Genomic DNA, 21848 nt, shown 5'->3' with positions numbered 1-21848 from the left:
ATATTGAAGAACTAATAGTCAACTAATGTGAACGTTACTGATGTAATAAAAACAATTTCCAAAGTTAAAAATGATTTAATATCAAAGGTTTTTTCTTTTACTTTTTTTTTCTTTTCTGGTTATTTGATAATCTTTGACAAGCGGACGCTATTTTGTTTGGGAACTTTGCTAATATATTCATCTCTAACTTGATAACTTATTAGACACACTTCATTCTTATCTACATCCATGTTGTTTTTTTTCACTTCCTCTCTCTCTCTCTCTCTCTCTCTGTCTGTCCCTCTTTCTTTCTCTCTATCTCTCTCTCAGTCTCTCTCTTCCACTCTGTCTCTCTGTCACAAACACACTGTCTCCCTCTCACACTCTGTCTCTCTCACTCTCTCTCTGTGTCTCTCTGTCTCCTTCTCTCGATCCATTTGCTGATAAGTGTAAAGGAAGCGTGCCAGTTCAGAAACAGAACAGTTTAACTCGCCATGTCTTAGTTACGTTGGTCGTTGTACGTCTCGGTTTTGAGCTGAATGTTATCAAATATTAACATGATATCCATAAGACAAATCATCAAACTATTTACTTTATAAAGACGCCGAGCCTTTCATTTTGTTCCCCCCCCCCTTTTCACTTCATATAATGCCCTTAATTAAAATAACCATTTAAAAAACAAATGGCTGCATAGTCGTGTGGTATGCCTTCTGGGCTGCCTTCTCGATCGTCATGGGCTCCAAACCTGCTCGAAGCCATCCCCCGCCGTTCTACAGTAGGTTTGGGTAAGGATGTAAATTATTTTAAATTCTAATAGAGGAAAAAACAGAAGCTTGAACAATAAGATATGATAAAGCATGTCATACAGAATAATTATTTGATTTGATACACCTACAAATAAAACTTCTCATGTTAGAGAGTACAATTTTCCGCTGAGTACCCGTGTTTGGGATGCGGCAAGCTCAATGTACAAAATGTCTAATATACTTATTTATTGGTTTTAAAGCAGGCGCAAGTAGTTATTATCATTGCTTTTTTTTTTGTAAAATAATAGGTGCCGGTACTCAATGATGGATTGCCTAACTTTTAACTACTAATAAATTAATAAAAATCGTTAAAATAAAATTAAAAAGTTATAATTTTTTCCCCAATTTGAAAAAGGTACCGGTACGCCGTATCGTTACAAAAAAGGCAATGGTTATTTTAGATCAGGATTTAACTTCCAATTTATTAATGTTGAACTGTCACAGCTTTGTTTTATGTGCATGTATACACACCCTCCTCCTCTCCACCCCCTTAAACAAACATGGCCACCGTTTATTTATAATTATTTTTTAATTTACTTCCTGAGCAATAAGATTGTCTATGTTAACTTCATTACCTCCATCTTTCTTCTCTCAAACTGTCTTCCTTTCATACTTTCTCCCGTCTCTCCATTTCTCACTCCCCCATCTTTCTGGATACTGGATACTTAATCTTTTTAACAATGAGACTCAGAATGTCAAAGAGAATAACATAGTTGTTGTTGTTGTCATTGTTGCTGTAGTTGTTGTTTTTGCTGTAGTCGTTGTTATTGTTGTCGATGTTGTTGTCATTGTTGTAGTTGTTAATGTTGTCGTTGTTGTTGTCGCTTTTGTAGTAGTTGTCTCTGTTGTATTTTTTGATGTTGTAGTTGCTGTTATCGCTGTTGATGTTGTTGTTGTCGTTGTAGCTGTAGTTGACCACAACAGAAGTAGTTGTAGTTGTTGATGTTGTCGTTGTTGTTGTTGCCGCTGTTGTTCATGTTGTAGTTGTTGTAGTCGCTGTTGAAGTTGTTGTCGTCGTTGTAGCTGTTGTTGTTGTTGAAAGCAACAGATGTCAGCATGCTTGTTCGTGTTTGGAGAACATCACTGGTAGTAACTGGTTTATAAATGAATCAACTTAAGACTCGTATAACGATCTAAACATAGCTAAAAAGAAAGTTTAATGATACAAGAACATATGCTAAATAAGAGTAGACATGATCTGGGTAATTTTAACAAGTTTTTAAAATGGCTCTGCAGTATTTGTTTTGGCTCACCATTCTGCTTATCCTCCCAGTTCAACAGCTGTGTAGTGCCAGTCATTAGAAATATTTGTATGAACTGAATAAATCAAAAATGTTTCTAAAGAAATCTCTACGTAGAATACGTACATATTTTTAATGACTTAAAGGTAGGGTCGGATGAAGGTAGTTTTATCTTATTATGTAAAGAAAAGTTATTTCCATAGTTCTTTTTTTTCCTTTGCTTATCAGTTTTTTTTCTTTCTGGTATCACTCACCAGGGCCGGCTTAAGGTTATTTGAGGCCTAAAGCAAAGTGACTTTGGTGGCCTCAAATGAAATAGTGAAATAAAAAAATAAACACCTAAAAATAAAATAGAGGCAATTCACTAACAACAATGGTCTTCTCACATAAGTAGTCTGACAAGTAGATTTAACAATTTGTCAATAATGTTTAGACTTAGACCTGGGCTAGTAGACGTACAGTGCTCTGCTATATTTGAGATGTGATACAAATATTGCGCAATGTTTTCATCCTGTGCGAGACCCCGTCAATCGGAGGCCCGAGGTGGCTGCCAAGTCTGCCTGTGCCTAAGACCGGCCCTGCACTCTCCCTATTAAAACACTAAACTCCCCTGAAGTCGAATGTGTGATATGTTTCAATGTGTTATCAGCACGCCTTGTTTCCTTGCTGTGCAGACTTGGCATAAAGTTTTAATTGTCCATTTAGTTTCGGCCCATTTATACATTTTAACTTAATCCACCTTGACCAATAGCGCCCTTATTGCAGACATCATCATTGCAAATATAGTATACATTTATTTTATAGAGCTTTAAGTTAATAAATGAGCTATTAGAATTATCGTGAACATATTACAATATTCCAAGTGTTATGTCCCAATCCAACATCTAACGTAGTTCTTTCTCTGTTGAAATATAGGCCTAGAAAGATCATGAACTGCCCATCGTATATTTCCAAAGTGAGGATCTGATTTAAAAGACTTTGTCGATACAGCATTCATTCGTGTGATACATATAACTTATAAAATGGGAGAACTCATTAAAGGTACGTGCATACAAAAGTTATATTATTCATAAAAATGTTCTGATTATTTTACTGATATGATCCATCCATTGAATTTATTTGGTATTGGACAGCATACCCGATAGCTTGATCCAATAGTATGATGGAAGTCTCTATTTAAATCTTGATGCAACGAGGTTAAGCTGTCTGTTTTGTACACAGACAAGGCTCACTTATTACATGAATTGTAACACTTGACATTTTTAACAAAAATCTTCATTTGCATTTGTAAGGGGTAAAAGAAAAACATGAAAATAAAAAGTTTTAGTGATTCAAATATTGTTATCAACTATGAATAATTATGCAAAATTTCAACTTCATCCAAGTGGAAGAAAAACTTATACAAATCCTAATAGGCGGAATAACTCCATATATACCGTCACATCTCTCAATAAGAAGAATTTATTTTCTTTATTCGTTATGAAAAACTAAACTAACTTATTGGCTAAATTTTTTTATCGATTCATGTTTTGTCTGGAACAAGAAATAATTGTGCCAAATTTCAACTGGATCCGAGATAGGTTGTGGGAAAAATAGTGTGTACAAAGCCAGAAAGACAGACAGAGTGGGTTGATATAATCTTTGTAAAAATGGAAAAGTGTGGCATTCAACTCTGGGATTTTATGTAACGGCTAAGGGAGAGAGTGGTTTAAAAAAAAGTTAAAAATGTGTCACGATTTGTTACAAGAGGGGAGGGGAAGGTTTTAATTATTTGTTACGTAGCAAAACAAAACAAAAATATTCAAGCGGAATAACAGGTACAGTGGTCTTTTGACTTTCGAGGGTCCGACATTCGCGGAAAGGCTTTACCACAAACTCAGACTCGGCCCCCAAATTGGTCCAAAAAATTCAGGTTTTTAAATTTTCATTAAGAATATCAGAAGCTTAGCATGGCGAAATATCAACTGCAACCCAATCTACGCCAATCCAAAAAAAAAAAACTAAAAAAAAAAAAGTTTGCATATTGAAATAGTGCCGATACTATTATATTGCTTGTCCCATTATTAAATCCCATTATTTGAAAATGAGAAGTTATAATTACTACTTTTTACAAATCTTCTTGTTATGTTCTTCTACGCTTACGGGGTCCGGGGGGGGGGGGGGGTAATTGAGTCTTGTTACGAATTGTTATAAGAGGTGTCTGGGGAGTTTAAAAAGAAGATTTGTTTGGTGTTAAGTAACATCCGAACGTTCCCATTTGGAAAAATCGTCATCTGAAGTGAGCGTCCAGGTTTAAAAGTCGTACAAATATTTGTTTGGATTCCCAATATTTTTGAGGTAATATAATTATAATATGAAAGCATAAAAAACGTGATAAGATTTTTGTAGAAATATCCAGACCAGTATAATACTTTCGTTAATATGCCCTAAATTAATTTTTAGGACTAAAGCGTTGATCTTAGAAACATAAGTTTATTTTTCTTAAAGGTATACAAATATATTATTAGTTTTATACCATAATACCAAATACTGCTACCATACTCATTTTTAGTTCTCAAAAAAAAAGTAATTAATATTTCACGTCTATCTATCTATAAATCTATCTATCTATCTATCTATCTATCTATCTATCTATCTATCTATCTATCTATCTATCTATCTGTCTGTCTGTCTGTCTGTCCGTCTATCTTTCTGTCTATCTATCTGTCTGTCTGTCTATCTATCTATCTATCTATATATCTATCCATCTATCTATCTATCTATCTATCTATCTATCTGTCTGTCTGTCTGTCTGTCTGTCTGTCTGTCTGTCTAGCTGTCTATCTATCTGTCTGTCTGTCTACATATCTATCTATCTATCTATCTATCTATCTATCTATCTATCTATCTATCTATCTATCTATCTATCTATCTATCTATCTATCTCTATCTCTATCTCTCTCTCTCTCTCTCTCTCTCTCTCTCTATCTATCTGCCTGTCTGTCTGTCTGAGTCTTGTTACGATTAAATAAAACAGTTATCTCTCTTTAATTACTTCCTAATCTATCCCACCTGTTCACAGCGCCGATGCTCTTCTCTCAAAGATTTTACATGTCCTTGTTGGCTTTTATCGGACTGATCATGGTCTACGTCACTCGTGTAAACATCTCCGTAGCTATCCTGTGTATGATCAAGAATCCTGTGGTCAATGCTACCCTGCTCAACATGTCGTCTTGGTCAAATGCTGAAAACTCATCCAAGAGGACTGCTTGTGGAGAAGGCAGAGACTCCGGGGGTGCAGGTCTCAGTAATAAAAGTGAAGTAAGTCCGACAGACAAAGGATTGGATTGAGTGTGAATGCTTTATTCTCACTTGGTGATTAAGAAGAATAAGCGTTCTTTTAGGGTCTTCTAAAAATCACATTGACCATTGCCAATCTTAGATAGTTGAAGGCCCTAGTTGAAGGGAATTCGTTGCCTCCAAATGAAATAGAAAAATAAAAAATGATCAGCTAAAAAGCTAAAATTATGCAATTTATTTAAAACCTAGTGTACTCCACTAATAAACCTAAGGACAAGTTTCGCTATGTCTTCTCTAAAAATTTGTAAGATCTCTCACCAAGCGCAGGGCCTAGGCGGCTACTTTGCCTATGCCTAATGCCGGCCCTGAATTGACTTATGATCTGTGAGTTTCGAGATTCTCGAAGTCGATAAAGTTTGCATCTGTATCCTATGTTCATTTAAATTAGAGGGTTGGCTCTACCAAATGTTTTAAGCTGTAGGTACAGCAGAATTGAGAAAACAACCAAATATATAACCAGCAAAGACATCTCTCCCACCTCACACAGAGGGGAAAGCAGTAGCGTAGCAAGGTACTGGTAGGCAAGAGTCAAGAAAATGTGACCAAGGAAAAAAAATTGAGACGTCTTGTCAGTATGTATCAGGTGCACTGTACTACCCTTTACAACCCATAACATTCAATCCCGTTATAAGTAATGAACTACTATCGGGTATTTGATATTAAAAAAAATGCTTCATTAAATATTTTCTAAGAATACAAATTTACATTTCCAAAACTAATACGTGAGAATTGTTTTAGATTTAAGTAGATTTGAAATTTCTAATGTATCAATAATCAATGAGTATCAAATTTATTTATAAAATTGCGTTTTACCGACCTTCCTAATAGAAGCCACAATGAGCCCTTTTTTGATCATAGGCCTGGGCGCAGTGAGTTTCTTTCAGGTTGCTACGCCACTGTGGGAAAGTAGTTCACAGTACCTAGGCCTACATTTTCTGTTTAGTCTCTGAAGGTCAATACGCTCTTTTGAATTATATATTTTTTACACAAGTTACACATAACTTTTTTTTAACCCTATCAAAATATTAATTATGTTTAAAAAATGATTATGCAGCTATTTGTTTTTTTGTATTGTTAAGGACTGCTAGAAAGAGGTGGGATGTGTGGCTGAGAGGTCAGACCACTTGGACTTGGACTTGGCTTCATATCAAAGGGGGTTCGAGGCTTGACATCCGACCATACTGTCCGCCGCTTTCAAATTTGAAACTAACAATAGATAACTATAAAACCTTCTATTTTCATAAGAAACTAAATATGTAGATATGTTACCCTAAGGGGGCTTAAATAATATGTAGATATGTTACCCCAAGGGGGCTTAAATAATATGTAGATATGTTACGTTAAGGGGACTTAAATAATATGTAGATATGTTACGTTTAGGGGACTTAAATAGGCTTGAGCTCTCGTGTTCCAATTCAAATCGTTCCAACATGAAACAAATTCAGAAATGCATTTACAAAACAATCACGTTAACCTCCTCAAGATATCCCCTCTCCTCCCCCCCCCTCCCTTTTCCCAACTGGTCCAGCTGATAGGATCATAGCGTATTGAGAAAGCTAAAAGCATGAAATAGCGCTAAACAAAAAAATAAAACTGGTAAAAAATATTTCTAATCCCACAGATTTATTGTTGTTAGTCTAGAGATCAATTACAAATTTAATAAAATGATTGACCCAAATCTATTGATACAACTACAATTAGTATAAGCCTTATTTTGCTTTAGAAAGTATTTTTAAAAATGTTTTTCTTGTTTCTGTCTTTGTGCTTAGCTCCAGACTGGAGAGTTTGACTGGGACAAACTAACAAGGTCTGAGCTCTTGTCAATGTATTTCTACGGCTACATCATCACACAGATACCAAGTACGTTTTTTTTTTTACAAACTGTTTCTCTTTTATATTTATTGATAATTCAAAACGCGAATATTCCATGGCGACCTCTGAGGATCAGCAATCCGTTGTCCATGCAATGTCTGGTTATATTAGCAACAGTCTCCTCTTAGTTTATCAATTGATAGTTCTTTAAATGAATGTAAACATAACTTTTTTTTTGTCAATAAGAAACTAACACTTCATTCATTTAGCTGTATAAACAAAACATGTATGTATATATACGCTTGAACTTAGCTTGGCTAGGTTACCTATGAAGGGGGCTCGAGGTTCAACACCCGACTCGAGCAGAGCTGTGTTTACTGAGCGCCTACAGGCAGCACGGAAAACCTTCTCCGAGATACCCTCTTCCACCCCACCCCCCCAACAGGTCCACAAATGAACAAGCTATAAGCATGAAAGTAGCGCCATATAAAGGCTATAATTATATACATATATATATGAAAATATTGTTACGTATTTCTGATTTTCTGGCTAAATGTACTAGGCACACAAATAAAAGAAACACTGCAAAGAACTTGACGATTCAACTTTCAGCTTTAAATAACTTTATTGAATTATAACTATAACAATTCGTCACTGTAACATGTAGCGTATACGTCTTACATCGACTGTATCGACTGTAACGGCTCAAGTCCACTCTCTTCTACTGTCTCGCACAGTAGAGAACAGTATCGACGACTGTACTGACTCTTTTCACATGAACATCTCTGGTTTATAAAGAGTCCCTAATCGCTTGTCTATTGTTGCAAAAACACTGCTAGTACCCTCTGGAACAACATGGGAGGAAACATCACATCCTGTTGTTGTTTATACATGTCGATTCCAGAGGATGCCTGCTGCAGTGTCATCTCGCCGAGGTCACACGTAGTGACCTCTAACTGTCACTGTTCATTTGTCACAATGCCCCCCTTTGTAAATCTGTTCGTCCTCTGGAACAACACGTGAGGCACGTCCCATCCTGTCTTTGTTTACATACATAGATTCCAGATAACACTCGGTGCTGTGTCATCTCGCCGGGGTCACACATAGTGACCTCTACCTGTCACTGTTCATTCGTAACACTGCCCCCTTCTTAGATCTGTTCGTCCCGAACAGATTCTATTTCACCACGGTACTGATGGAGTCGGTCAACGTGGACAACCTTCAGCTTGGACCGTGGACTTTTCTGTATCCGGTAGACCACGTCGTTTATTCTTTTTACGACACGGTATGGACCTTCCCAGTCTCTTTGGAGTTTCGGGGATCTGCCTTTTCGTCTCTGTGGGTTATAGAGCCACACTAGATCATTCTCATGGAACCCCGACGTATTGGCCCGTTTGTCATACCTCGTTTTCATTAGGTCACTGTTGGTCTTGATGTTTCTGCGGGCCAATACATGAGCATTCTCCAATCGTCTTCGGAGATTGGTGACATATTCAGTTGAAGACACTGGCGTATCTCTCGGAATCCCAAATAACAGGTCACATGGTAGACGAAGCTCACGACCAAATAACATCTTCGCTGGGGTATATCCTGTGGTGCTATGAACGGATCCTCTGTATGACATGAGGAACATGGGGATATGGCTGTCCCAGTCGTCTTGTCGGTCATCAGTAACCTTAGACAGATGTTGTTCTAGGGTTCTGTTGAATCGCTCCACCATCCCATCAGATTGCGGATGGAGAGCTGTCGTGTGAGTCTTTTCGATGCCAAGTGTCTTGCACATCTCCTGGAAAACTTTGGACTCGAAGTTCCTGCCCTGGTCAGAGTGCAACTCATTAGGTACACCAAAGCGACTGATCCAGTTATCCACGAGTGTTTCGGCCACTGTGATAGCTTCTTGATTTGGTATGGCATAAGCTTCTGGCCATTTGCTGAAATAGTCCATGACTACCAAGATGTATTTGTTTCCTTTCTTGGTTTCAGGAAATGGGCCTGCTACATCTATTGCGATCCTCTCGAATGGAACACCAACATTATACTGTTGCAAAAGACCCCTAGTTTTGCGTCGAGGGCCTTTTGCTGCCGCACATATGTCGCACCTTCGACACCATTCCTCTACATCCTCTCTATATCTGAACCAGTAGAACCGCTGACGAACCTTTTCCAGAGTCTTATTGACACCAAGATGAGATCCGCTAGCGCCATTATGCATCTCTTTCAGTACTTCAGCAACTCTCACCTTCGGTAACATCAGCTGAAGGCGATTGGATGTTCCATCAGCAGATTCCCAAACTCTTTTGATGACACCATTGACCAACGTCAGCGAGTCCCACTGAGCCCAGTACGCCTTGGTGGCTACCCCCTTCTCAGAGATGTCTTTCCAATCTGGCCGTTGTCCATCTTCTTTCCATAGAAGAATGGGAGCCAGATCTTCATCTTGCATTTGGTCCTCTCGAATCCTTTTATCACACCAGGGTCCGGAAACATCTACTCCGAGCCGAAGACAATTGACAGCTACCTCCTTTTCTTCAGCCCTCTTGCAGTGCTTACATTCTGCTTTGCAGGGTCGTCGAGACAGTGCATCAGCATTTTGGTGAATTAGCCCTTTTCGGTGCTTAGTTTCAAATTCATAGGTTTGAAGACGTTCGATCCACCTTGCCACCTGACCTTCAGGGCTCTTAAACGAAAGCAACCATTGCAGAGCTGCGTGATCTGACCTTAAGATAAATTTCTGCCCGTATAGGTACTTGTGGAAATGTTTTATTGCATCCACAGCAGCCAGCAATTCACGTCTCGTCACACAGTAGTTCCTTTCAGCTCTCGATAGGCTTCGACTGAAGTATGCGATGACTCGTTCAGTTTCATCCACCTTTTGGGACAAGACTGCGCCTATTCCAGTGTTGCTTGCATCTGTGTCGAGTATGAATGTCTTCCCTGGAATGGGGTAGGCCAATACTGGTGATGTTGATAGTGTGTTTTTCAGCCTCTCGAAAGCTTCTTGACATTCAGATGTCCAAATAAATGGCCTCTTTTGCTCTGTCAGTTGATGAAGGACCTTACAGATGTTTGAGAAATTTGGCACGAAACGTCGGTAGTATGTACAGAGTCCCAAGAAACTTCTCAGCTCATGGATATTACTTGGCGTAGGCCATCGTTTCACTGCCTCAACTTTGTCAGGGTCAGTGCTGACTCCGTCATTTGACACAATGTGACCAAGGTACTTAACGTTTTTCCTGAATAAGGAACACTTCTTTGGGCTGAGTCTCATTCCCGCACTTCTTATCCGTTGAAATACTTCCTTCAGATTTGCAAGGTGCTCTTCAAACGTTTTGCCAATGACAATAATGTCATCAAGGTAAACAAGGCATGTAGTCCAATGAAGTCCTCGTAAAACCCTCTCCATCAATCGTTCAAAGGTGGCTGGTGCGTTGCAGAGACCGAATGGCATCACAGTAAATTGCCAGAGGCCAATGCCAGCAGAGAAGGCGGTTTTCTCTCTATCATTGGGATGCATTTCAACTTGCCAATACCCACTCTTTAGGTCGAGAGTAGAAAATACCTGGGACCCTGCAAGCGTGTCCAAAGTATCGTCGATTCTAGGAAGTGGATAACTATCTTTATGTGTGACTTCATTCAGAGCTCTGTAATCTACACAAAATCGCATAGATCCATCCTTCTTCTTTACTAAGACAATAGGCGAACACCAAGGACTATTTGAGGGCTCAATGATTCCTTGCTGCGTCATACCCTCTATCATGTCCATAGCTTCTTGTTGCTTTGCTAGCGGCAAGCGACGTGGTGGCTGTCGAATCGGTCTGGTGTTTCCAGTGTCTATTCGATGTTGTACCATGTTTGTCCGTCCGCAGTCTGTTTCATCAGATGGCAGAATATCTTCAAACTCAATGATCAACTGTTCCGCTTTGCTGAACTGCTCATCTGATAAATTCACTTTCATTTCTGTCAGGAGCTTGGTAATTTGTGGATTGAAAGGTTTGGTGGAATTAACGATCGTGATATCATTATTACAGTTTCTTATCAGGTCAAGAGTATTACATATTGCGATGGGGCTGTCTTTCTCTAGATGTCTCTCCTGTAGGCCGAGGTTCATGATTCTGACGGGCACCTTTTGATCTTTTCCGACAAGGACCAATGTTTTTCCTACTGCCATTCCGCTGTTGTCATTTTCAATGCCTTCCACTATCACCGTCATCGTTGCAGTTTGACCATGCTCTAACTTTCCCCAGATAATTGCTTCAGACTGAGCTGGCAAACTTGTATCTTCTGTTAAAAGGATTCTTCTTATTTGACCATTCTCTTCATCTTCATCCCCGAGCAAGGGAATCTCAACATCACCACATTTCAAAGTACCACCTCCGATGTTCAGAGAGAATTCACATTTCTGCATAAAATCGAGCCCAATAATACAGTCATCCGTAATGTTAGCGATCAGAAATTCATGTATAAATGACTGATGCCCGAGCTCAAAGTTTATATTTGTCAGTCCATGTATAGGCATCATCTCTCCACTGGCCGTCTTCAAGGAGTAAGAGTTCACTCTCTTGATTTCGTTCTTTTTGACAATGTCTGGACGAATGACTGAACGTGAGGCACCAGTATCTAGAAGAAAACGGTAATTTCGAGATCCAATTCTACCATTGATGTACAGACTTTTATTCTTCCCTAACACAGCGACTGGAATTATAGTTGCAGGGGCTGTCATGTTCTTGATCGCCGATTTTTGCCCCATAAAACCGGCGAAAGTTAGTTTCCCTGGTAGACATGAGCACCTGACCTTGCATCTGTCTCCGGTCTGTGCTGATACTCTGTTTGTCGGGGAAATCTTCTCGTGCAGTTCCTTTGTAGATGGCCAGGTTCTCCACAATTCCAACAACGTACACTGGTTCTATTCTGTCCTTCTTGCTTCTTATTTGTTCTGCGTTCTTCTAGCACTTCAGTTACCCTTCTGAGAAGTTGTGTAAGATCTTCTTCTTGGACTTCCAGCATACGCCCATGATGGATATTCTTAGAGGTGTCTTTGGCGGCTTCATAGGAGAGGGCGTAGACCAGAGCTTCGCTGGATTTGCGCTTACCACTGATTCTTATTGCCTTCTTCAGTTCTGGATCTCGAATAGCATCAATGAATGCATCAGTGATAACGACGTCCAGAAAGTCTTGTGCTGCTGTTGGATATGCCAAATGAGCAAGACGTTCTATGTCCGCCTCTAGCTCTTGCAAGGTTTCACCGGAGCGTTGTTGTCGGGTTTTCAACTGAACTCTATAAACTTCTTGTAAATGTTCGTCTCCGTAACGGAGCTCCATAGCCTTAACAATGGCAGCGTAATCTTGTTGATTTGTTATTGACTGAAGCAGTTCTGCTGCCTTCCCTCTTAAAGCTAACACCAGAGCAGTCGCTTTCTCTTCTTCAGTGTTCCAGTTATTAACCTTGGCCGCTGCCTCAAACTGTCTTTTGTAAACAGTCCATGAGATGGATCCATCAAACACAGGCGGCTTTATCTTCCCAGAGATTTCGGGCACTAATGTTTTTGTTCTAGTACCCCGTTCCTTACTCAGTTGTTCTTGGACATGAGTCCTTATCTCTTCCATTTCTTTTTCCACAGTGTTGACTCTCTGGTCAATCTTCTCGTTCATAGAGCTCATCTGTTCATTTACTTTTTCATTCATGGCGTTTATTTTCTTGAGGCTCTCCTTCATTAAGTCCATCTGGCCCTGCATGTTACTCAGGATCTCTGTCATATCTGGGTTTAATTCAAATATGTATTCATCTGGATCTTGATCTTCCTCAATAAGGGCCTGTCTTAGGCGTTCTGTTAGTGTTTCTTTGTTACCATTGAGCTGCAGACCTCTCTCACGAAGTTCTTGCCTTAATTCTTTGACCAACAGCTGGTTAAGTAGTTTCCTCGAAGACATTTCAGCCAGAAAACATCCCACTTCTGACACCAATTGTTACGTATTTCTGATTTTCTGGCTAAATGTACTAGGCACACAAATAAAAGAAACACTGCAAAGAACTTGACGATTCAACTTTCAGCTTTAAATAACTTTATTGAATTATAACTATAACAATTCGTCACTGTAACATGTAGCGTATACGTCTTACATCGACTGTATCGACTGTAACGGCTCAAGTCCACTCTCTTCTACTGTCTCGCACAGTAGAGAACAGTATCGACGACTGTACTGACTCTTTTCACATGAACATCTCTGGTTTATAAAGAGTCCCTAATCGCTTGTCTATTGTTGCAAAAACACTGCTAGTACCCTCTGGAACAACATGGGAGGAAACATCACATCCTGTTGTTGTTTATACATGTCGATTCCAGAGGATGCCTGCTGCAGTGTCATCTCGCCGAGGTCACACGTAGTGACCTCTAACTGTCACTGTTCATTTGTCACAATGCCCCCCTTCGTAAATCTGTTCGTCCTCTGGAACAACACGTGAGGCACGTCCCATCCTGTCTTTGTTTACATACATAGATTCCAGATAACACTCGGTGCTGTGTCATCTCGCCGGGGTCACACATAGTGACCTCTACCTGTCACTGTTCATTCGTAACACTATAATACATATCGCGATTATAAGAATGTAGTTCAAACGATCTGTCTCATCAATTTCAGGTGGTTGGCTGGCATCTAGATACGGAGGCAAGAGAGTCTGGGGTGTGAACATGCTGGTGTGTGGAATTTGTTCTTTAGTCTCACCCATCTGTGCCAGGACTCATGTCTATCTTCTTTATTTTGTTCGCTTTGTGCTCGGAGTAGCAGCGGTAAGTTTCACGTCTGCCAAAAGTTAATTTTGTTTTTGTTTAGGTTACCAGACTTCCGGCAAAAGGACATATTCTCCTACTGAGGAAGACATTAGACAAAATTGTGAAAATATTCGTCTTTTTTCGATCTTGACTGTTATCTAATTTTATCCGTAATCCAATAAATTCTTTTATATTTTCTGATTGAAACATTCAAGCCTAAACATAACAGAAAGAAAAGATGACCTACCTTTAATAACAGATCTATCTTCATATATTCAAGATAGTTCAAAACAAACATGTTACTCGGACCTCCTCAAATCTCTGATTCTTTTCCATTTCTGGTCGTAATGTTGAAAGCAAATTTTTCGTTGACCAACGGACAGTAGAGAAATAATAGAAAGTGATGGTCCAGTTGTACTTTCCATCAAAAATTACTATCTAAAGAAAATGTCGTTCGTGGAGTTTCAATCACACGTTGGCGCGAATGATACACCTTTAAGAGAAATATGATATACATAGTGAATTTGTTATAGAGCCTACTAGTTACTGAGTAATAAAATAAATAGTTTGCTTAATTTTTAAAGCTTCGTTTTTCACTTTTTTTTCCTCCTTTGTAAGGCTTGTCCTCCTATTAGTCCTCCTAAGGGTGCCCAGGTTTATGGCAACCCTATCTAAAATTTGTTGGCTACCCACCTAGGAGAAGGAAAACTCTGAATTGAAACCTCTGCTGCATTGCAGCTATACTCAATCATGGGAAATGCTTCAGGAGTCTACCCTGATGAAAACTCAGGAGCAGGTGACCTTAAGGTAGTTTGTAGCACTCAGTACTACCCCCCTGGAAAAGCATGCGACGCCGCTGACTCCAAACTGTATCGGCACTTGCCGTTCTTTGGGATACATCAGGTGCTGTGGAAAAAAAAAAGCGGGGGGAATGATGTGTGGGCGAAATTGTTTCGACCACAGCTATTGCCCATAGTCGCTACTCCTCTAACGGAGGCCATAACAGTTATAAACGTATGGAAATAGAATAACAGATTGTAAACATTATTTCGGAAATAGTAAATTGTCTGATAATTTTAGATTCAAATAACTAGCATTGACTTCAAAAATCCGTCAGAGAAAGTGTACAACCTGACTAAATAATTATAGATTCTTATCTTAGGGTGTCACATTTCCATGTCTTCACGCCCTGTTGGGCCAATGGGCCCCGCCTCTAGAAAGAACTATACTCACAGCTTGCACTTTTTCAGGTTCGTAAAAAACATATATAAGGACAAACATAATTACATTCTACTTTATTGACAATAGGTTTCATTGAATAGCAATCAATTTTGTTTATTCTATACATGACAAGTCAAGAATTGTTTATTTTTATTAGGAATCCCAATTGGCAACATAGTTACGTTCTCTATATCCGGAGTTTTGTGTCAAAGTGGATTCGATAACGGCTGGGGCTCTATATTTTACCTTTCCGGTAAGATTTGAGTTTAGCTTCTTTGTAATCAAAGTATTAATTAAGCATCATCAGTAATCAGGATGATTCCTTTAAATTATAGTTCTTTTAAAGAATTAGTTAATTGGTTAATAATACCAAGAGAGAGATAGAGAGAGAGAGAGAGAGAAAGAGAGAGAAAGAGAAGGAGAGAATGCTTAGTTTCTTTTATATCTGTACGAAGAATAACTATTGATCTTCAGGTATTTTCACCGTGCTTTGGGTAATAGCCTGGTTTCTGATGACTGCAGACACACCTGCCCAACACAAGTGGATTTCAGAAAGGGAGAGAGTCTATATCGAAAGCTCCATTGGTAAAGGCGCCGTTAAAAAGGTAATACCAACCAGACAGTATGAAATAACTATCCTTCCATGCATTTAGATTGGGGATTGACACACTTCAAAAATAATGAGAGTTATCTGCTCTTTGCTTACATTTTTTTAAATCCCATTTACGCTCTTCAGTAAGAGATGAAGAGTAAGTGAAAGTGTGAAATGTGGTGGCGATATAATTATACCTAGAGAAAAACGTTAAGAAAGAGAAAAGCTCGGAGAGATGTATAGACAACAATATAAACAATTTGAAGACGTCATCTTATGAAATTTCTATTGCCAAATAAATAAGCAATGAAACAAGCACAAGAGTTCTGAAATCTGAGTGTAACATGCTGAAAAAAAATTGTAAATTGTTTATTAGTATTTCTAACACCAAAAGGCTTTTTTTTTATATGCCACTTATTTTATCTTATAAGTTACAGAAGTTACTTAAAAAGAGAAGATAATTACATCCTACGCATAGGCGTGTGTTAATCTAGTCATACATGTTAATTAGAGTCATTGTTTTCCTGGCTGATTTAGACAACCTGTTCCATGCTCTAATAACTCTAGGAAGGAAGGAACACTAGTACAACGTAACCCTAGCATAGTCTGAGTCTGAGTACTTTTATAGTTTTTTTTTTTTTGTATTTATAAGTTTTGTTTCAGTTTTTCATTTTGAATTTTAAGTTTTTCAGTCTGTGTAACTGGTTAATCATAAATATTATAATTGGATTTTATAGGTTTTACTTTTTCTGTACAATAATTGGCATTTGTCTAGGTGGAAGGACACGTCTGGGTAAATCTTCGAAAATGAGAACATTGAAAAGGAAAACATTATTTCTTTCTTTAAGAAAATGTGTTTTGAAAAAGTCAATCTGATGTTTCTATTAAAAAGTACAGTGAAATTATAAAATTGAAATTAGATCCTGCAATCATTCTAGGTTCGCTACGTGCCATGGTTGAAAATGTTCACCTCGGGACCACTCTGGGCTGTCATTGTAGGTCACTTCTGCAGCAATTACCTGGCCTACACGCTCATCACCTCACTGCCAACGTTTATGAAGGAGAGTTTGAACTTTGACATCAAGCAGGTCAGATGTTGTTAGAACAATTTTTTTTTTTTCATTTTTCCATCATTAGTCGAGGGAAGTATTGCTCAGAATCTGAAACTGATGACTATGTTTTGATCCTTAGTGTAAAGTTTTGTTTCCAATGACTTTTTAAAAAATAAAAGCAACAACAGTCCATAGTAGAGAACAGAGACATCATACAGAATCGTTTATTGAGTGACAATAAACAATTGTCTTAACCTTTTACCGTGGTCAACGAGTAGCGCTGATATAGTCTGACTAAGCTAGAAACATACACATTTTTTGTTTGTAACTTTGACTTAACTTATGTAGTTTAGATAAAGGAGGCGCGGTGGTTGAGCAGTAAAGCGCTTGGCTTCCAAACAAGGGGTTCCTGGTTCGAATCCTGGTAAAGACTGGTATTCTAATGGGTATCTGACATTAGTTGGGTTAAAGTAAAGGCTGTTGGTCATTGTGCTGGCCACATGATACCCTAGTTAACCGTGGGCCACAGAAACAGCATTTACATCATCTGCCCCATAGATCGCAAGGTCTGAAAGGGAAACTTATAACTTACTTAAGATAAAGCAGGTTCTCTGCTAAGATTTTTCCGACTTTGTTGAAACAATTTTTGTCGGCCATCGCCATAGATCAGTCAGAGCGCCAAAGAATAATTTGTATCCCCTGTGCCACTGCTGTCTCTAAAGTAACTTTGTTCATTTACGATTGCATCATGAATGTGCAGTCGAATCTGACGATCGTTTTGATTCTAATAACCCAATTAACCCGATTCGACTGTATAATGGAATGTGTTTCACCACTTTAAGATTTGGTCAAATAGGCAGCTGGTCCGATTAACCGATTATCGGGTTAACTGGATTCAGAGGTATAATTTTTGCGACAATAAACAATTTTCTAATTTGAGGTCCGAAAACCTTTCAACCCCGTTGTTTATACATAAAATGTTGCAGCCAAAGAAAAGTCGGAAGTGTGAGGTTTTCGTCAACCCCAGGGAGGGTCAATAGTAAATGGGTAGCAAGGGATTTGGGAGCCGGGATGCTTCGCCTCTTTAGGGGCCCCTGCATTTTGACATTTTACATGAGACAATGTACTTAATAAATGTTAATGTGTGGAGTACATGCAACATGGACATTGATTTACATAACAAGAGCAAGATAACTTGGAATTGGCTTAATATTTAATATAAAAAAAAATTGGACTCTCATTTGGGGGCCTCCCTCAAGTTCGGGTTCGGGAGGGATTTCAAATTTGGACCCACCCTAACTACGCCACTGTGTAGAAAGTACACTCAAAAGATTCTTTTTTAATGCTTCTAATAATGGCCAGCTAGCTCTATCGTGTCAAAGTAAATTATATGTTGAGTCGTAAATCATAAAAATCAAAGAATTGGACACGAGTTGTAACAACATAGATCTAAATAATGTTTTAAAATCTTTTTTTTAGAATGGTGTATTGTCTTCGCTGCCCTATGTCTGTCAGTTCGTCTCGACAGTTTCTGTTGGTCACGCGGCTGACCTAATCAGACAGAGAGGTTGGATTTCAACAACGAATGTCAGGAAATCTTTTCAAGTTATTTGTAAGCATACATTAACCTCATCTAGATCTGCATTTGATTTTTTTTTATTGAAAGACTGGGCAAGGGAAAGATAACTACTGGAACTCTCGCATAATTGCTTTATTTAGAGACGATATTACTAAATACAATAAGTATTACATGGTATTACTTATAAAGTGATGCGTTTTTTTTCTACGCTTATTTGTAGTTAGGGTTAGAGTCAGTTTTAGATTTTACTCAGTTGAAAATTAAGAATTACCATTGAGAAAAATTTGTATTACAAAATTCTCTCTTTTAAAAGATCATCATGCTAGTTTAGTGGACACATTTATTGGAATTGTTTAGAACCTTATGCGTCCTACTTTAGATAAGTGTTTAAGTTTAGTTGTTAATGAATACGCCGACAGTAACCAAGATTTATTATCTCTTAAACTTACATGAGCATAGCCTTGTTTATCATTTATATAATATAGTGCTATTTTCTTTCGACACAGCACACTGACCTCAACTTTTCTTATAGGCGATAACAATTTTCTATTCAGACCCGGAGGAGTCAAAGAATCACAACTAAATTATATTTTATTCAATAACCTTTCTAAGAATTTCAATTCTAAATTTCAATCCAAATTCTAAGAATTTCAGAGCGCATTTTAACACTAAGCCAAACCTACTTCTATTTACTAGCAACTAGCAGAGCATCCAACCACTGGGGACAGGGTGGGATCCGTTCTAATATAGATAGATGGATTTAAGGAAAACTCAGGCCAAGTCTCAGAAAAAACTGGTCAAGCGATGTAGATTTCTATAAGAAAAATAAAACAAATTTTTTTTCTTTTTAATACAAGTTATTTTCAAAACCTCAAAGAAAAGATGTACTTTAATATTTGACTTAACAAAATATTATAAATTGAGATGTAAATCTTGCGAGTGAAACAGGAGGAGGCAACGGTGCTGAAATTGGAAACTTTCAAATCGAAATATAGGTCTACATCTGTTTGAATATGTACATTTATATTTTAAATGGTATCAATGTTTGATATTTCAGCTTTTCTTGGCATCACGCTGTTTGTCTCTATTGTTGGCCTAATGAGCTGTGAACAGCGCCACATCGCGGTGCTCTTTCTTTGTCTGTGCACAGTGTTCAACAGTCTCAGCAGAGGAGGCTACGTGGTCAATCACTTGGACCTGGCACCAAGGTAAACACATTGACACATCTTAACTTGATAAAAGTTGTGTGTGTGCTTTGTTGTTGTCCGCTAACAAAAAAAATGGTCTGTTCAAGTGAATAACGAAAGGAAGCTATTCCAAATGATTGTGTTTTCGTTATCCATTTCTTTTCCGTTTTAATTCTACAAAGGGAAAAGTGGGGGGGGGGGGCGGCTTATTTCACCTTATAACGCAGACGACCAAGACAGAGAAAAAGCAGGAAAAAAGGAAGAGATCAAAACTTGTGTGAAAGGGAGAAATTAGTGGGTAAAAATAGTTTTTAATTCCACCGAAGTGGTCACACCCTTAAAAAAGATACCAACAACAGAGCCAAACAGGCCTTAGAGTGGAACCCCCAGGGCACAAGACGTAGAGGAAGACACACACACACAAAACAACACAAAAAAAAACCTTAGCGACGGAGTGTACTAGATGAAGCCGAGAGGACAGGAAAGAGCTGGGAAGCCATCAAAAAACAAGAGACCGTGGAGAGTGGCATGTTTTTACTGAGGCCCTATGTTCCATGAGGAACTAGCAAGAGACCGTGGAGAGTGACGTGTTTTTACTGAGGCCCTATGTTCCATGAGGAACTAGCAAGAGACCGTGAAGAGTGGCGTGTTTTTACTGAGGCCCTATGTTCCATGAGGAACACAAAAGAAAGATGATGATGTCCAATTTAGTGTTGTACTTACAGTTTTTCTTTATTTCTCTCCCCCCCCCCCGACCAGTCTTTTATTAATTTGATTCAACCGTTATATTTGTATAGCATTCAAACTTCCAATGTAAAATACAATAATAGGACTAAAAGGCTTATTATAATACGTTGATACCGTTCAGATATAACAAACAGTGAGCAGTGAGATTCATAACAAACGAATATTCACATTTGACTAGAGTAACACCTTTAATAAAATCACTAAATTTAGAAAGCCTTCAGGACAGAAGACTCAAAAGTAAAGTAGCAATTATACATAAAACACTGAACCATAATCATCAAATACAAAAACAAAATTTAATAACATACTCTGAAAGACACAAAGATAAAGGCACATTCCTCGTCCCATATGCTAGGACTAATTTGTACAAATACTCCTTCTTCCCTAGTGCTATTAAAGCATGGAATGGGTTGCCTGAGCTAGCCAGGAAAACCAGTGACTTGGCAGAATTTAAGTCATTGGTTAATATGCATGACTAAATGCATGACGCTTAGGACGTAATCATCTTCTTTTTTGAAGTAACGTCTGTATTTTTATAAGATAAGATAACAAACCAATGAAAGGAAGGCTGTTGACAAATATAGTAAAAACCAAGATATGAAAGAAATATTTTAGATATTTCAGAAATGAACATTTGCAGGACTTAGTTTCTTACGCCAATTACTGAGACGAAAAATCTAATGGACTATTTTATGTTCTGTTTCTCAGTTATGCTGGGATTCTCTTTGGTATCACAAACACTGCCGGCACAATACCTGGAATGATTGCCCCAATTATAGCAGGAGCCCTCACTCCAAATGTAAGTCAAGTTTTATATGACACTACTCTCTGTGTTACGAAATTAAACACATCTTCTGTACTTTATTGTCTTTTGTCTGTTTTGTCTTACAGAGAACAGCGGATGAATGGAGAATTGTCTTTTATGTCTGCGCCGCAGTGGCTGCCTTCGGTGCTGTCGTCTACTTTTTTCTGGCCGATGGAGAGCTGCAGGAGTGGGCCGTGCCACCTGATGTTAAGATTAAGATGGACATTCTGGAACCACATATGATTACCAAAGATAAACCGCCGAGCTTGACAACTTTACTAACACCTGATAAAGTAAACAGTGTTCCGGAAACTGCTAAAGTTTCAGCTCAAGAAATCCAACAAGAGAATGAGGTTGATAGTGAAAAACTTCAAGAAATTCTAAAGTCAGACGAAAATATCCAAATATACAGATTTTAATATTATTTCCTAACTTCAGCGAGCTGTACTGAATCAACTGGTGGATAAATAGATAGATAGATAGATAGATAGATAGATAGATAGATAGATAGATAGATAGATAGATAGATAGATAGATAGATAGACCAACAGACAGACAGACAATGAAATGACAAATAGATAGATAGATAGATAGATAGATAGATAGATAGATAGATAGATAGATAGATAGATAGATACATACATACATACATACATACATACATACATACATACATACATACATACATACATACATACATACATACATACATACATAAAAA

General features: G+C 38.2%; 1 protein-coding gene across 3 annotated transcripts in view; it reads left to right on the top strand.

The window, feature by feature from the left end:
• The window catches only part of LOC106059464 (sialin-like), a 30219-nt gene extending 8371 nt beyond the window's left edge, over nucleotides 1-21848 (top strand). The window contains exons 1-13 of one of the 3 annotated variants that reach the window (XM_056008623.1): nucleotides 2697-2811; nucleotides 2942-3067; nucleotides 5088-5326; nucleotides 7135-7225; nucleotides 13814-13962; nucleotides 15107-15194; nucleotides 15323-15418; nucleotides 15640-15770; nucleotides 16696-16845; nucleotides 18289-18421; nucleotides 19446-19596; nucleotides 21031-21121; nucleotides 21214-21848. In XM_056008623.1, coding sequence (XP_055864598.1) covers nucleotides 3049-3067; nucleotides 5088-5326; nucleotides 7135-7225; nucleotides 13814-13962; nucleotides 15107-15194; nucleotides 15323-15418; nucleotides 15640-15770; nucleotides 16696-16845; nucleotides 18289-18421; nucleotides 19446-19596; nucleotides 21031-21121; nucleotides 21214-21546 — 1671 coding nt within the window. In that variant the 5' untranslated portion in view covers nucleotides 2697-2811; nucleotides 2942-3048 and the 3' untranslated portion in view covers nucleotides 21547-21848. Of the gene's footprint in view, nucleotides 1-2696; nucleotides 3068-5087; nucleotides 5327-7134; nucleotides 7226-13813; nucleotides 13963-15106; nucleotides 15195-15322; nucleotides 15419-15639; nucleotides 15771-16695; nucleotides 16846-18288; nucleotides 18422-19445; nucleotides 19597-21030; nucleotides 21122-21213 lie in introns of those variants that run through there. The other 2 variants (XM_056008624.1, XM_056008622.1) reach the window with 2 other exon arrangements.

This window comes from Biomphalaria glabrata, chromosome 13 (genome assembly GCF_947242115.1).
Source record: "Biomphalaria glabrata chromosome 13, xgBioGlab47.1, whole genome shotgun sequence".
Lineage (NCBI taxonomy): Eukaryota > Metazoa > Mollusca > Gastropoda > Planorbidae > Biomphalaria > Biomphalaria glabrata.
The sequence above is the reverse complement of the archived record's forward strand: the minus strand, read 5'-3'. Positions and strand labels throughout refer to the sequence as shown.